The 13,859-nt window shown below is 35.9% G+C and overlaps 5 protein-coding genes across 5 annotated transcripts; all 5 read right to left on the bottom strand.

Annotated features, from left to right (window-relative positions):
- Window positions 1-836: 836 nt before the first annotated feature.
- LOC141781990 (olfactory receptor 4C6-like) lies at window positions 837-1,823 on the bottom strand. The gene has a single exon (XM_074657994.1). It carries the CDS (start codon window positions 1,821-1,823, stop codon window positions 837-839), a length of 987 nt encoding a protein of 328 aa, XP_074514095.1.
- A 1,607-nt stretch (window positions 1,824-3,430) lies between these two features.
- LOC141781989 (olfactory receptor 6N2-like) lies at window positions 3,431-4,152 on the bottom strand. The gene is given in 2 exon segments (XM_074657993.1): window positions 3,431-3,871; window positions 3,874-4,152. Coding segments are annotated over 2 exon segments (720 nt in total).
- Window positions 4,153-4,257: 105 nt separating this feature from the next.
- LOC141781988 (olfactory receptor 11A1-like) lies at window positions 4,258-5,178 on the bottom strand. Its single transcript, XM_074657992.1, has one exon. The coding sequence runs from the start codon at window positions 5,176-5,178 to the stop codon at window positions 4,258-4,260; it is 921 nt and encodes a 306-aa protein (XP_074514093.1).
- A 2,138-nt stretch (window positions 5,179-7,316) lies between these two features.
- Window positions 7,317-8,243, bottom strand: LOC141781986 (olfactory receptor 51E1-like). The gene has a single exon (XM_074657988.1). It carries the CDS (start codon window positions 8,241-8,243, stop codon window positions 7,317-7,319), a length of 927 nt encoding a protein of 308 aa, XP_074514089.1.
- Window positions 8,244-11,218: 2,975 nt separating this feature from the next.
- On the bottom strand, window positions 11,219-12,133 carry LOC141781984 (olfactory receptor 6N2-like). Its single transcript, XM_074657985.1, has one exon. The coding sequence runs from the start codon at window positions 12,131-12,133 to the stop codon at window positions 11,219-11,221; it is 915 nt and encodes a 304-aa protein (XP_074514086.1).
- Window positions 12,134-13,859: the final 1,726 nt, after the last annotated feature.

The raw sequence follows: 13,859 nt of genomic DNA, 5'->3' as shown, positions 1-13,859 counted from the left end.
TTTTTATTAAATTTGTGGGTATATATACACTGTATATATATATATATATACAGTGTATATATACATACAATATTTTTATATATATATATATATATATATATACATATATATATATATATATATATGTGTGTGTGTATGTATATGTACTCACATACACATATATCCATACAGTATATATATATGTGTGTATGTATATGTACTCACATACAGTATATATATATATATATATATATATATATGTATTGCACATTTATATATATTTTTGCATTCATTTATTTATTGTTTATTTATATATTTGAATTTTTGGTTGTTTGTGGAGAATGTGTTCTGTGTTGAGGGTGTGTTGGAAAAGAGGTTACATATTTGTATCATGCTCCTTAATCCTTGATTGTTTGACCCTTTTGAAATCAATAAATATACTCTTTTAAAAAAAACAACAACAATATGATTTATGTTGTTTATTTGTTTGCTCTCATTAAATTTTGAAACAAAATTTGTCTCTCAGGTCACCAAATTACAGTTCGGAGCACATACTTTTGCTTTAGGTCCATTATAAACAATACACCCAGAAACAATGATGCCGATATGAAAGAATATAAACGTTCTATTTTTCTGGGGTTAATCAAAAACTAACTGGAACCTTCAGAGTGATAATAGAATAAAAATGTTCTGTTATGTTGGTAAAGTCACCCTGATGAAGTCCGCAAGCAGAAAAGTGCTCTTTATTCAGTGTTGCTGTAGTGTTGACCTCATCAGGGGTTTTGAAAAAAGCCAATATCTTAGTTATTAGTTATAACATTGTGGAAGCTGACGATGCTCCGTACTGAGGATTAGTGTTACAGAAACAAATCCTCACATCGGTGGCGGCAGAAATCAAATCTCTGCATTATTATGAGACAAAACAATAACATTTTGCAGAACAATCTCTTCAGGTGCTTCGAGATTTCCGTCATTTTCAGTCCGTATATGATTGGATTAAAGAGAGGATGATACAAAAGTATTTGTAAAGACATTATCAAACGTGCGGTTTGGGGAAAATCGGTTTCAAGTCGAATTATAAGTACATCATATGTAATCAAACAAGAGAAGTTGATTAGAACCAGTAAATGGGGTAAACAGGTCTGTGCAGCTTTTCTCCTGACTTCTCTACTACTTTGATAGGTTATTATAAGTATCCTGGTGTATGTGAACAGTATGAAAAGCACAGGTAGAAATCCAAGATTTACTAAAACAATTAAGCCGTATATATTCAGCTCTCTTGAAGGCACACAGTGAAGTTTGTGAACTGTGCTATTGCAAATTATTCCTTTCAAAATAAAGCTACATAGCTTTTTTTTAGCACTCAGTATCTGAGTCACTGAAACCTGACCAGCAGGAAGAATCCAAGCTAAAATCAGGAACATACAGACAGTTGTTTTTCTCATGATAGTTGGATATTGTAGAGGTTTACATATAGACACATATCTGTCATAGGCCATGGCTGACAACAGTAAGAACTCGGAACCAATCAAAGAGTAATAAATAAACCACTGGAAGAGACAGGCTGAATAAGGTATGATCTGTTTTTTGGATAAGAAGTCAATGAAAAGCTTTGGATAGATAGCAGTGCTGAAAAGAACAGAGTTGATTAACAAAGCTGCAATGAAAATGTACATAGGCTCATGAAGGTTTTTGTGAATCACTATGAGGAACACAATAGTACAATTACTGCAGATTATTAGAATATATGCTGTAAACATGATCACAAAATAAACATATTTGTATTTGTGCACTTCAACATGCCCACCAAAAGTTATATATGTTACGTTTAATTCACTGTCCATTAATATTATCTAATAAAGCCGTGTATAAACCAGGCAGGTTATGTAACAGGTATACATTAATCAAAAATAATTACGTACAACCTGGATTGTTTAATTTACAGTTACCTGGATTTAGTGTGGATTGACCTTCAGAATTCAGAAAGTGAACTGCTCGGCTCAGTGGATTGTTTTTTATCAGATTTCCTCACCCTCTATGGATCTCATTAAAACTCTTCCCCAAGTTCGCCAAACTCTGGTGGCCTGTAGACAGGCGCACCAGCTGGGGGACGGGAGCTACTCCATGTTTCTGGAGAACCAAAGCTGGTGAGATGATACTCACTGACCCCAAATGTAACCCCAATTCGCCAATTGCGTAAAACTTGTTAAATTACCTAGTTTCACTACTAAATGCACCCTCCACAATCAAATAATAATAATAATTATGAAACACAAAAGCAATGTTAATAGACAGAACAAATCATACCCCCTTTTTGCACATTTATTTCAACAAAGTCATTCTTCCACTGACTTGAACTTCTGGGACGTGGTAGGCATGTTTTTTATTTATTTATAAAGCCATTAATGGCAACATTCATCATGTCCTCATTAAATTGGTCCCATAGTCAGTATTTGACTAGATCAAGTGATCGGCTAAAGCTTGAAGTCCCACGTGCAAAACACAAAATTGTATTGATTTTAAATCCATGATTACAAACTACTCTGCTCTTGAAAGGCCATTGTATTCAACCTGTTAAAGTACATGGGTAAATAATTAATATTCATTCCTGTTTAGCACAGTTTGCACTGCTAACCCAGAGTAAACAAGTTTAGCGCCAGGGACTACAACAAAGTCTGACAGCTAACTTTACATGCAACAGGAATAAAGCAAGTAAGCGCCAAGCTGCAAAGAACAAAATACTGGAGAGACTGGCTTCCTCCAATCTGCACAGTTGTATTTGAACACTAAAAGGACTGCCTCTTTTGTCAATGTAACTTTTTTTAACATTGTTCTATTGTTGTCTGGCTGATTGCTAACTTGTTAATTATGTTCCGTGTGTATTTATTCTGTTTTATTGTACTCTCGACATCATTGTAAATGAGGGCATGCCCTCAACGATTACTCGAGATTTAAATAAAGGTTGAATGAATGAATGAAAATAATCCAATAATTGTTAGACCAACAGACCAACCGATATTGCCGTCCCTAGATATAAGACGCTAGTATGTGTAGCCCATGCTGGAGAAGCAGACAAATCTGGTCAGAAATCTGCTAATACAATTCAGGAAAAGCTTGTAAAGCTGAACGTGTCTCACTATTGTTCATTATTGAACATGAAAATACTTTATAAGCACAATATATAATAATAAAGGTCCTCTGATCAATACAGATGTGAGCCAATCATGTCAGACAGAACGTGACTTACATAAAAAAGAGCGCTTATTCAGACAAGAGACTAATATGTAAATTTGACTTCATATCAATGTAACAAAGTCTGAAAGAGTACACCTTTTATTGTGTAGCAGTCATAAACACTTTTTTCTTTTAGATTAAATACCTTCCCAGAACCACAGAAATGTAATTTCTACATTATTATTACAGAAAAAAATGTGTTATCTTTGTTGATATATTAGTTCAGTTTGCCTTGACAGAACAACGTGTTGATGTGCTTATGAATCTCTTTCATTTTCAGTCCATATATTATTGGTTTAAAGAGAGGATGGTACAAAATCATTTGTAAAGTCATTATGAAACGTACAGTTTTGGGAAAATCAGTTTCCATTCGAAGTAGAAGTACATCAAATGCACTCAAACAAGAAAAGCTGATGAGAACCAGCAGATGGGGTAAACAGGTCTGTGCAGCTTTTCTCCTGACTTCTCTACTACTGCGATAGGTTATTATAAGTATCCTGGTGTATGTGAACAGTATGAAAAGCACAGGGAGAAGTACAAGATCTACTAAAACAATCAAGCCATATATATTCAGCTCTCTTGAACGCACACAGTGAAGTTTCTGAACTGTGCTGTTGCAAACTATTCCTTTCAAAATAAAGTTACATAGCTTTTTTTATCACTCAGTAACATTATCACTGAACCCTGACCGGCAGGAAGAATCCAAGCTAAAATCAGGAACATACAGACAGTTGTTTTTCTCATGATAATTGGATATTGTAGAGGTTTACATGTAGACACATATCTGTCATAGGCCATGGCTGACAACAGTAAGAACTCTGAACCACCCAAAGAGTAATAAATAAACCACTGGAAGAGACAGGCCGAATAAGATATGATCTGTTTCTCAGATAAAAAGTCCATCAAAAGCTTTGGGTAGATAGCAGTGCTATGGTACATGATGATGATGATGCTCTAAACTGACAATTAATGTTACAGAAATTAAATCTCTGCATTATTATGACATAAAACAATGACTGTACAACAGTTATCAGTTTTAATACATTAGACCGTTTTGCAGAACAATCTCTTCAGGTGTTTATAAATTTCTTTCATTTTCAGTCCATATATGATCGGATTAAAGAGAGGATGATACAAAATCATTTGTAAAGACATTATCAAACGTGCGGTTTTGGGAAAAACTGTTTCAAGTCGAATTACGAGTACATCATATGTAAACAAACAAGAGAAGTTGATTAGAACCAGCAGATGGGGTAAACAGGTCTGTGCAGCTTTTCTCCTGACTTCTCTACTACTGCGATAGGTTATTATAAGTATCCTGGTGTATGTGAACAGTATGAAAAGCACAGGGAGAAGTACAAGATCTACTAAAACAATCAAGCCGTATATATTCAGCTCTCTTGAAGGCACACAGTGAAGTTTGTGAACTGTGCTGTTGCAAACTATTCCTTTCAAAATAAAGTTACATAGTTTTTTTTTAGCACTCAGTATCGGAGTCACTGAACACTGACCAACAGACAGAATCCAAGCTAAAATCAGGAACATACAGACAGTTGATTTTCTCATGATAGTTGGATATTGCAGAGGTTTACATATAGACACATATCTGTCATAGGCCATGGCTGACAACAGTAAGAACTCTGAACCACCCAAAGAGTAATAAATAAACCACTGGAAGAGACAGGCCGAATAAGATATTATCTGTTTTTCAGATAAAAAGTCAATCAAAAGCTTTGGGTAGATAGCAGTGCTGTAAAGAACAGAGTTGATTAACAAAGCTGCAATGAAAATGTACATAGGCTCATGAAGGTTTTTGTGAATCACTATGAGGAACACAATAGTAGAATTACTGCAGATTATTAGAATATATGCTGTAAACATGATCATAAAATAAAGAAATCTGTATTTGTGCACTTCCACATGTCCACCAAAAGTTATATATGTTACGTTTAATTCACTGTCCATTAATATTATCTAATAAAGCAATATATAAACCAGACAGATTATGTAACAGGTATACACTAATCAAAAATAATTTCATACAACCTGGATTGTTTCATTTACAGTTACCTGGATTTAGTGTGTGTTGACCCTCAGATTTCAGAAAGTGAACTGCTCGGCTCAGTGGATTGTTTTTTATCAGATTTCCTCACCCTCCATGGATCTCATTAAAACTCTTCACCAAGTTCAACTAACATGTAAACAACTTCATCAAACTCTGGAGGCAGGAGCTCCAGCTGGGGGACAGGAGCTATTCCATGTTTCTGGACAACCAAAGCTGGTGAGATGATATTCAGTGATCCCAAATTTTCTGTTGTCATGGAGGCTAGAACTTATACAGGTATATTTTTGTGCACCTTTCGTGAACAGGACACCGACCTTGTGGACATTGTTCATCTGCCCCCTCTCAAAACTTCCCCAATTGCGTAAAACTGTCAAATTACACAACTAAATGCATCCTCCACAGTTGTATTATCAAACAAGCACCGTTAATAGACAAAACAAATCATACCACCTTTTTGCACATTTAATTCAACAGAGTCAGTCTTTTCTGTGTTCAAATCCAACTGTGCAGATTGGAGGAAGCCGGTCTCTCAAGTACTTTGTTCTTTGCAGAGTTAGCAGTTTGGCGCGATCTTGCTTTATTCCTGTTGCATGTAAAGTTAGCTTGCAGACTTTGTTGTAGTCCCTGGCGCTAAACTTGTTTACTCTGGGTTAGCAGTGCAAACTGAGCTAAGCAGGAATTGTAAAAAGGCAACTTGAAGTTCAGGGTAGGTTATCTCATCACAGCAAACCTCAAAGTTACCCTCCACAAACCTGAAAACGCTTAGGCTAATATTGAGCCCTACGTGTGGTGCTAGAGACTTAGATTGATTGTTTTTTTGCAATTTCCCCCCAGTTAAACCAACAAAAAGCAATATATGGGGATGGTACATGACCAGGGCGTGGTGGTGGTATTTTGTACGTGGCGTGGGTGGATGCGGACGCTCTGTATATTTTCCTGCTTTTTGGACCTTTGCCAATGCAAAAATAAGATGGTGCACATGGTAAACATTATACCTGCTACACAGCATCATGTTAGCATTGTTATTCTGAGCATGGTTGCATGCTGATGTTAGCATTTACCTCAAAGCACCACTAAGTATAGCCTCACAGAGCTGCTGACATGGTTGTAGCAGTGTTGCCAGATCTCCCGAGTGAAAAAGCAACCAGGTCTACAGAAAAAAGTCCAAAACAAGCGAACTCACCTACCTACCACAATAGAGAGAGACAGGAGGCCACTTCATCACATATTGATCATTTATTTTGGATTGCATGCATTTCATTGCATTCTTGCATCCATTTTTAGCTTGTAACTACACATTTTTCTTGTCAACTAAAATTAAAAGAAGTTTCATTTCACTTTTGTAAAGAACTTTTGTTCTGCAGTTGCACCACAACCCTGCTCCCTCAAAAATAATAACAAATAATCTCCAATATTATTATTATCATGTTCCATCAGTGCGACCAATGACATCAGGAGTGACAGAGATCATTAATCATTGATCCTACGTGTCTAATCTTCATACTGATTGTTACTATTTAAACTGAGATTACAGATTATGTGCAATTGCTCTAATTGACAGCTGTCTCAGTCACAGTGATATAAAAATTAACTTCGCAAACAAAAGGACAAGCAGAGGTTTTATTCTGATCTGAGGATGACTTGATGCTGTGTAATATTTTAATGTGAGGGCAAAAAAACGATCACCGCACCAGCAGGTGATGGTAGTCAGTATTAGTCAGACCTGGACTAAAGAGTCTGCACTCAGACTCATAGAATGTAAAAATCCCATACATGCAGTGAAAGTGACCAGCAACATTTCACAGACATAAATAAAACTCATTGTACACAAGAGGACCAAAACTAAGATGGATGTAAAATTTTAGTCTTTGTTAGATGTCTGACTGCAGGATTTTGGATTATAAGAAGGATGTTCACTGATGCAGAGCAAAGAGTCTCCTAATGAATATTGATTATAAAGAATAAAATTCTTATGTTGGGAGTTTTGAATTACTGCAGAAAATGATCAGTCATGAGTTATCTTTATTGATATACTGTATTAGTTCAGTTTGCCTTGACAGAACAACCTCTTGATGTGTTTATGAATCTCTTTCATTTTCAGTCCGTATATGATTGGATTAAAGAGAGGATGATACAAAATTATTTGTAAAGTCATTATTAAATGTACCATTTTGGGAAAATCAGTTTCCATACGAAGTAGAAGTACATCAAATACACTCAAACAACAAAAGTTGATTAGAGACAGCAGATGGGGTAAACAGGTCTGTGCAGCTTTTCTCCTGACTTCTCTACTACTGCGATAGGTTATTATAAGTATCCTGGTGTATGTGAACAGTATGAAAAGCACAGGGAGAAGTACAAGATCTACTAAAACAGCCAAGCCGTATATATTCAGCACTCTTGAACGCACACAGTGAAGTTTCAGAACTGTGCTGTTGCAAACTATTCGTTTCAAAATAAAGTTACAGAGCTTTTTATTAGCACTCAGTAATATTGACACTAAAAACTGACCAGCAGGAAGAATCCAAGCTAAAATCAGGAACATACAGACAGTTGTTTTTCTCATGATAGTTGGATATTGCAGAGGTTTACATATAGACACATATCTGTCATAGGCCATGGCTGACAACAGTAAGAACTCTGAACCACCCAAAGAGTAATAAATAAACCACTGGAAGAGACAGGCTGAATAAGATATTATCTGTTTTTCAGATAAAAAGTCAATCAAAAGCTTTGGGTAGATAGCAGTGCTGAAAAGAACAGAGTTGATTAACAAAGCTGCAATGAAACTGTACATAGGCTCATGGAGGTTTTTGTGAATCACTATGAGGTACACAATAGTAGAATTACTGCAGATTATTAGAATATATACAACGAATATCATAAAAAAATAAACATATCTATATTTCTTAACGTCTATATACCCATCAAGAGTTATATATGTTGCATTTAATTCACCATCCATTAATATTTCTCAAGGAAATCAATGTATAAACCAGGCAGATTATGTAATAGGTATACATTAATCAAAAATAATTACATACAACCTGTTTGGGATTGTTTAATTTACAGTTACCTGGACTTACTGTGTGTTGACCTTCAGAATTCAGAAAGTGAACTGTTCGGCTCAGTGGATTGTCTTTTTTTATCAGATTTCCTCACCCTCTATGGATCTCATTAAAACTCTTCACCAAGTTCTACTAACATGTAAACAACTTCATCAAACTCTGGAGGCCTGTATAGACAGGAGCACCAGCTGGAGGACGGAAGCTACTCCATGTTTCTGGGGAACCAAAGCTGGTGAGATGATATTTCACTGACCCCAAATGTTCTGTTGTCATGGAGGCCAGAACTTATACAGGTATATTTTTGTGACATTGTTCATTCTGCCCCCTCTCAAAACACATAAAAGACTTCCATAACCCCAATTCCCCATTTGCGTAAAACTGTTAAATTACCCTCTTTCACAACTAAATACACCCTCCAAAGTCAGATAATCAAACACAAAAGCACTGTTGATAGATTCCTGTTGCATGTAAAGCTAGCTAGCAGACTTTGTTGTAGTCCCTGGCGCTAAACATGTTTACTCTGGGTTAGCAGTGCAAACTGAGCTAAGCAGGAATTGTAAAAAAGGCAACTTGAAGTTCTGGGTAGTTCATCTCATCACAGCCTCTAATAGAGGTGTTGATCTTGATAGACAGCTCTTACAAAGGTGGAGGCAAGATGGATATTTAGCCTGGGCAAGAGGATGAATCCTACAGACTTTGATGATCCCATAACTGGTGCTATGGCCGCTACAATTTAGTCTAGAATCTAGCGCCACCATGAGGCTAACATTCGTGGTCCAGAGTTATTATAATTATTGGATATATTGCCATGAACTCTGCTGCAGATATTCAAGGTTTCTTGTGGATAAATTCTAATATCTTTGGTGATCTTGTGACTGTTCCTCTAGCCTCACCATGAGGTTCACATTACCGACTGAAATCTCAATAACTATTGGATGGATTGACATGAAATTGGTTCAGATAATCATGTTCCCAAGAAGATGAATTGCAAAATATTTGTTCAGTATGAAGTTGGTAGTAGTTCAAGCCAGCCAATTACTTTGAGGGTAATAGGGGCTTGATGTGACATGCTCAGTATACTACTGACGAACGCAGTATGCAGTATGAAATTAAAGTGGTGTATTCTGTAGTATGCTGAAACCAGGCTTTAGCCTTTAAACCAGCTCTTAAACCACCACACAAAAAAACTAACTCATACCACTATTGCAATATTATCAAAAAACACAACTTTGATTTTGTTGTTTATGTTATTTTTTTTACTTTATGAGATATTGCAGGTTTTAACAATTTAATCTGAAGTGAAGTAAAACAAACAGGGTCACCAACGAGGGGAGACGATATATCTCTATTTGCAATCAGCTATGAAGAGTTCCCTATACTAGCACACTGGTGTCTCCTTCCCTATACACCACAATTCAATGTAGATCAGGTTCCAAAGGTCTGGTGGCCTGACTTTATTCAGTTGTAATTAAGGCTTCCTGTATGCCTTTATTGTTGGACATTGTTTTGAAAAACGACATCAGCTCTCAGCAGCAGGAGTACTGAACTGACAAGCAGTCTGGAATAATATTTCAGTCTCTTCTTGACCCCAATCATCAGTTTATTCATTATAAATGTGTACACTTAGTTTATAATTTACCCGGATGACTATTTCTCATTAAAGCCAGACTCCCCCCAGATCCTATATATGTATAATATGGTATTGTCCTACCAAGACTATCACATGCTCATAGTCAGTTTTACTTCATGACACTTCTTTGTTTAATCTGTCCATTAATTAAAAACGTGTATTATTGATGGGTAAAACAGCAGCTTGATTGTCTGCCAGTTGAAGCCGACAATACTTGACCTCTCTGGTAGTGATGAAATATGCTGCCGGTTAATTTATTTCTATTATTATATATTAATGGGATTGTGCTTAATTCTGTACCTGCACTTCTTCTTTTTTATTTTATTTTTTGAGATTTCAAAATCTCTTTTTGGTAACACTTCATTTTACAGGTCCACAAATTTCATGGTATTTAGGTGATAATTAGCAAGTAATCTATTTGAAATTTCTTTGGAATTACTGCCAAATTACCCCAATATTTACCTCAAAATTATATTCCATTACTTCCCAATAGCTGCTAATTTATTTCATACATTTCCAGAAAAAAGTTAATTGAGATGCTTTATTTCCATGTCTGCTGATAAATAAATAATAATGAGCAAATAACTTGTTTTAAATGTCCTTAAAAAATCCCTGAATCATTACATTAGCTACCAGCTTACATTAGTGTAGACAATAAGTCACACAAGAGATTTGTGCCTGATCAGAAGTGTCTTCTATTAGTTTTCCATCTCCGATGAAGGGCAGCGCACAGCCGCTTCTCAAGCCTCAGGGCTTTATTTTAACCATTATATGCTATTTTAGCATATAATTATTAAATAATGTTTATAATAAAGTAAATTTAGATACATTTGAGGAAAATATTGGGGTAATTTGTTACTCTCTTTTTCACGGGAGTGCTGACCAGCATTAAAAAGTTTCTTATTGTTGCTGATTTGTTGTTTTTCCTTTGCTTGCAGTGTAGATTGCCCACATTGGCGTCTGTAGTCAATGCACCTTAGTATATCCCTATTTGCCCATGACTAACAAAGCTGCAGTTGACAGTAACAGAGACATATTTTTTATTAACTGCAGGATATTGAGTAGTACATTTTTCAAACTGAAGATACTCTTTACTGTTTCCATGATGAATAGTAAAGAGTTCGTTTACTGCACAGAAACAAATCCTTACATTTAATACCTCCCAACGATCTGAACATTCACAACTCTGCATTAATATTACAGAAGGAATGACTGCACATTAGCATCACTATTACTGTAACATTACTTTACTTTGGCTTGACTAAACAACCTCTTCAAGTGTTTAAAGATTTCTTTCATTTTTAGTCCATATATAACTGGATTGAAGAGAGGATAATACAAAAACGCTTGTAAAGTCATTATGAAATGTAAATCAGATTCCAGTTGAATTATAATGACATCATATGCACACAAACAGGAAAAGCAGATTAAAACTATCAGGTGGGGTAAACAAGTCTGTGCAGCTTTTTTCCTGACATTTTTACCACTTCGATAGGATATTATGAGTATTCTTGCGTATGTAAACAGTATGAAGAGCAAAGGCAACAGTGCCATGTTTAGCATAGCAAACATATCATATATATTTAGTGCTATTGACCTCACACAGAAGAGTTTGTAAATTGAATTGTTACAAAAAACGTTTTTTAAATTTAAATTGCAGAGTTTTTTCTTAGTAATCGCTATTGTTGAGGCTCCCATCTCACAAACAGGCACAAGCCAAGCTAGAACCAGGATAATAATCACTGTGGTTTGTCTCATGATAGTTGGATATTGCAGAGGTTTACAGATAGATACAAACCTGTCATAGGCCATGGCTGCCAACAGGAAGAAATCTGAAGCACTTAAGGTATAATATACAAAAAATTGAAAGAGACAGGCTGAATATGATACAATCTGTTTTTCAGATAAAAAGTCACTCAACAACTTTGGGTACATAACAGTGTTGTAAACAATAGAGTTCAGTAGCAACGCTGCAATGAAAATGTACATCGGCTCATGGAGGTTCTTGTGTATCCCAATAAGGTACACAATGGTCAAATTAAAGGTCATTGCTAGAATATATACTATAAACATAATACAAAAATACAAATACCTATAGTTTCCCATTTCCACATACCCACCAAGAGTTATATATGTTACATTTAATTCATCATCCATGAAGAATGTCTCAACTTAAACCATTAATGAATACAAAGGGCAGATTGTATAACATATGAATGAACAAGTCTTACTATGAAGATTGCATTAACATAGAGCATGTATTTGATTGTCTCATGAATTTACAGATACTGTACCTGACCTTAAACTGCACTTGATGTGTGTTCATGTTCAGAGATCAAAAAGTGAACTGTTTGAGTCAGACCAAATATTTTATAACATTTCTTCACCCTCCATGGATCTCATTAACTCTTCCACCAAGAGTTCATTAGAACAACTTTGTCAAACTCTGGAGGCCTGAACCCATAGGTGTTAAACTTTCCTGTCCTACAGGCAATGATAAACATCACACTGCTATGCTGTTCATAACAAAAGTAAAATGCTTTTTGATTGAAAACATTCCACAACCTCTAACAGTTACAACATCAAATATGTGAACAACATCTTCAAACTCTGGAGGCCTGAGCCCGCAGGCATTTTTCCACCTTCTTTTCTTTGAAATAATAAATACAGCAATGTAATAAACAAGGCAAAAGTGAGCTTGGCTCACATACCCCACTGCTTGACCCCTACTAAACTAGGGCCAAATGTTTTGCCCTATTGGAAGTGATGGAACGAGTTCTACTCCGGAAATTAAATAATAAATAACAGTTTTTGGCCAAAATGTCAAAGATGTTGGGCACCCTAGACTTCTAACCCCCGGAAGGTACAACTAGACCACACTGTTAATCATCATACCAAATTTGAAGTTCCTAAGTTAAATGGGTTCTACTCAAGAAACGAAAGTGTGACACGCGAACCGACGGACGGGCGGAAGGACCCACAGAGCGCTATATAGCCAGACCAGCTCCTATCTGCGTCCCAACAACTTGCTGCCTAATAAATCCCACCCACTGCCAGGTGCCATTGTAACGAGATAATCAATGTTATTCACTTTACCTGTCCGTGGTCTTAATGTTATGGCTGATCGGTGTATATATACACTATATACGACCACGTTGTCGCGGGTATAATTAAGTAAATGATACTGAATGTTCACATTATATACATTACAACCCTTAGGCCATAAACATGACGGGACTTGTGCAATGTATAGGAAGCGGTGCAAATATACATGTGCAGATAACAAGTCCTCAAAATTAAACAACAAAATATATTGTTGGTCCATGCACTCCAGAACGCCACATTGAAGCATTTTGTGATCTGACGCCCCTTTTGGCAGGGCGATATCATTTAACTGTGCCTTCCAAAACCGCTACAAATCATGACAACCAATACAGCTTTAGAATGGCAAGATCTTCTGCTTTCCATCGGTGCATTTATCTTTTCACAAGTATTATCATTTTCATTCATTATCATTAGTAAAATTTGACATCTGATCTAATCAGCTTGAACACACCTTGGAAATCATCAAGAGTAATAAAATCAGTTTTATGCAACATTTAAGAATATAAAGGGCCTATTTGGGAGATCCGATCTCAATTTGTCTTGACTGCATTCACACCTGTTCTTAGAGCTGTCCACTTGTGATCCGATCACTGAGGACGCATGTCAATACCAGGTCTGAACAGGGCCTATGTGTGTTCTGCAGTCACAGAGGAACTCATTGTAGTTGATTACACTTGCTCAATAAGGAAATAATGACAGCAACATTATGCTTTATTTTAAGGTTTAATTTATGTTTTTGTCTCATTGTATATTTAAAAAATGTTTTGTGTTGCAAACA

Source organism: Sebastes fasciatus, chromosome 14 (assembly GCF_043250625.1).
Source record: "Sebastes fasciatus isolate fSebFas1 chromosome 14, fSebFas1.pri, whole genome shotgun sequence".
Lineage (NCBI taxonomy): Eukaryota > Metazoa > Chordata > Actinopteri > Perciformes > Sebastidae > Sebastes > Sebastes fasciatus.
The sequence above is the reverse complement of the archived record's forward strand: the minus strand, read 5'-3'. Positions and strand labels throughout refer to the sequence as shown.

What these genes read in the sequence shown, in the direction of transcription:
- LOC141781986 (XM_074657988.1), bottom strand. Translation starts at nt 8,243, where the DNA reads ATGGATGGTGAATTAAATGCAACATATATAACTCTTGATGGGTATATA.
- LOC141781988 (XM_074657992.1), bottom strand. Translation starts at nt 5,178, where the DNA reads ATGGACAGTGAATTAAACGTAACATATATAACTTTTGGTGGACATGTG.
- LOC141781990 (XM_074657994.1), bottom strand. Translation starts at nt 1,823, where the DNA reads ATGGACAGTGAATTAAACGTAACATATATAACTTTTGGTGGGCATGTT.
- LOC141781984 (XM_074657985.1), bottom strand. Translation starts at nt 12,133, where the DNA reads ATGGATGATGAATTAAATGTAACATATATAACTCTTGGTGGGTATGTG.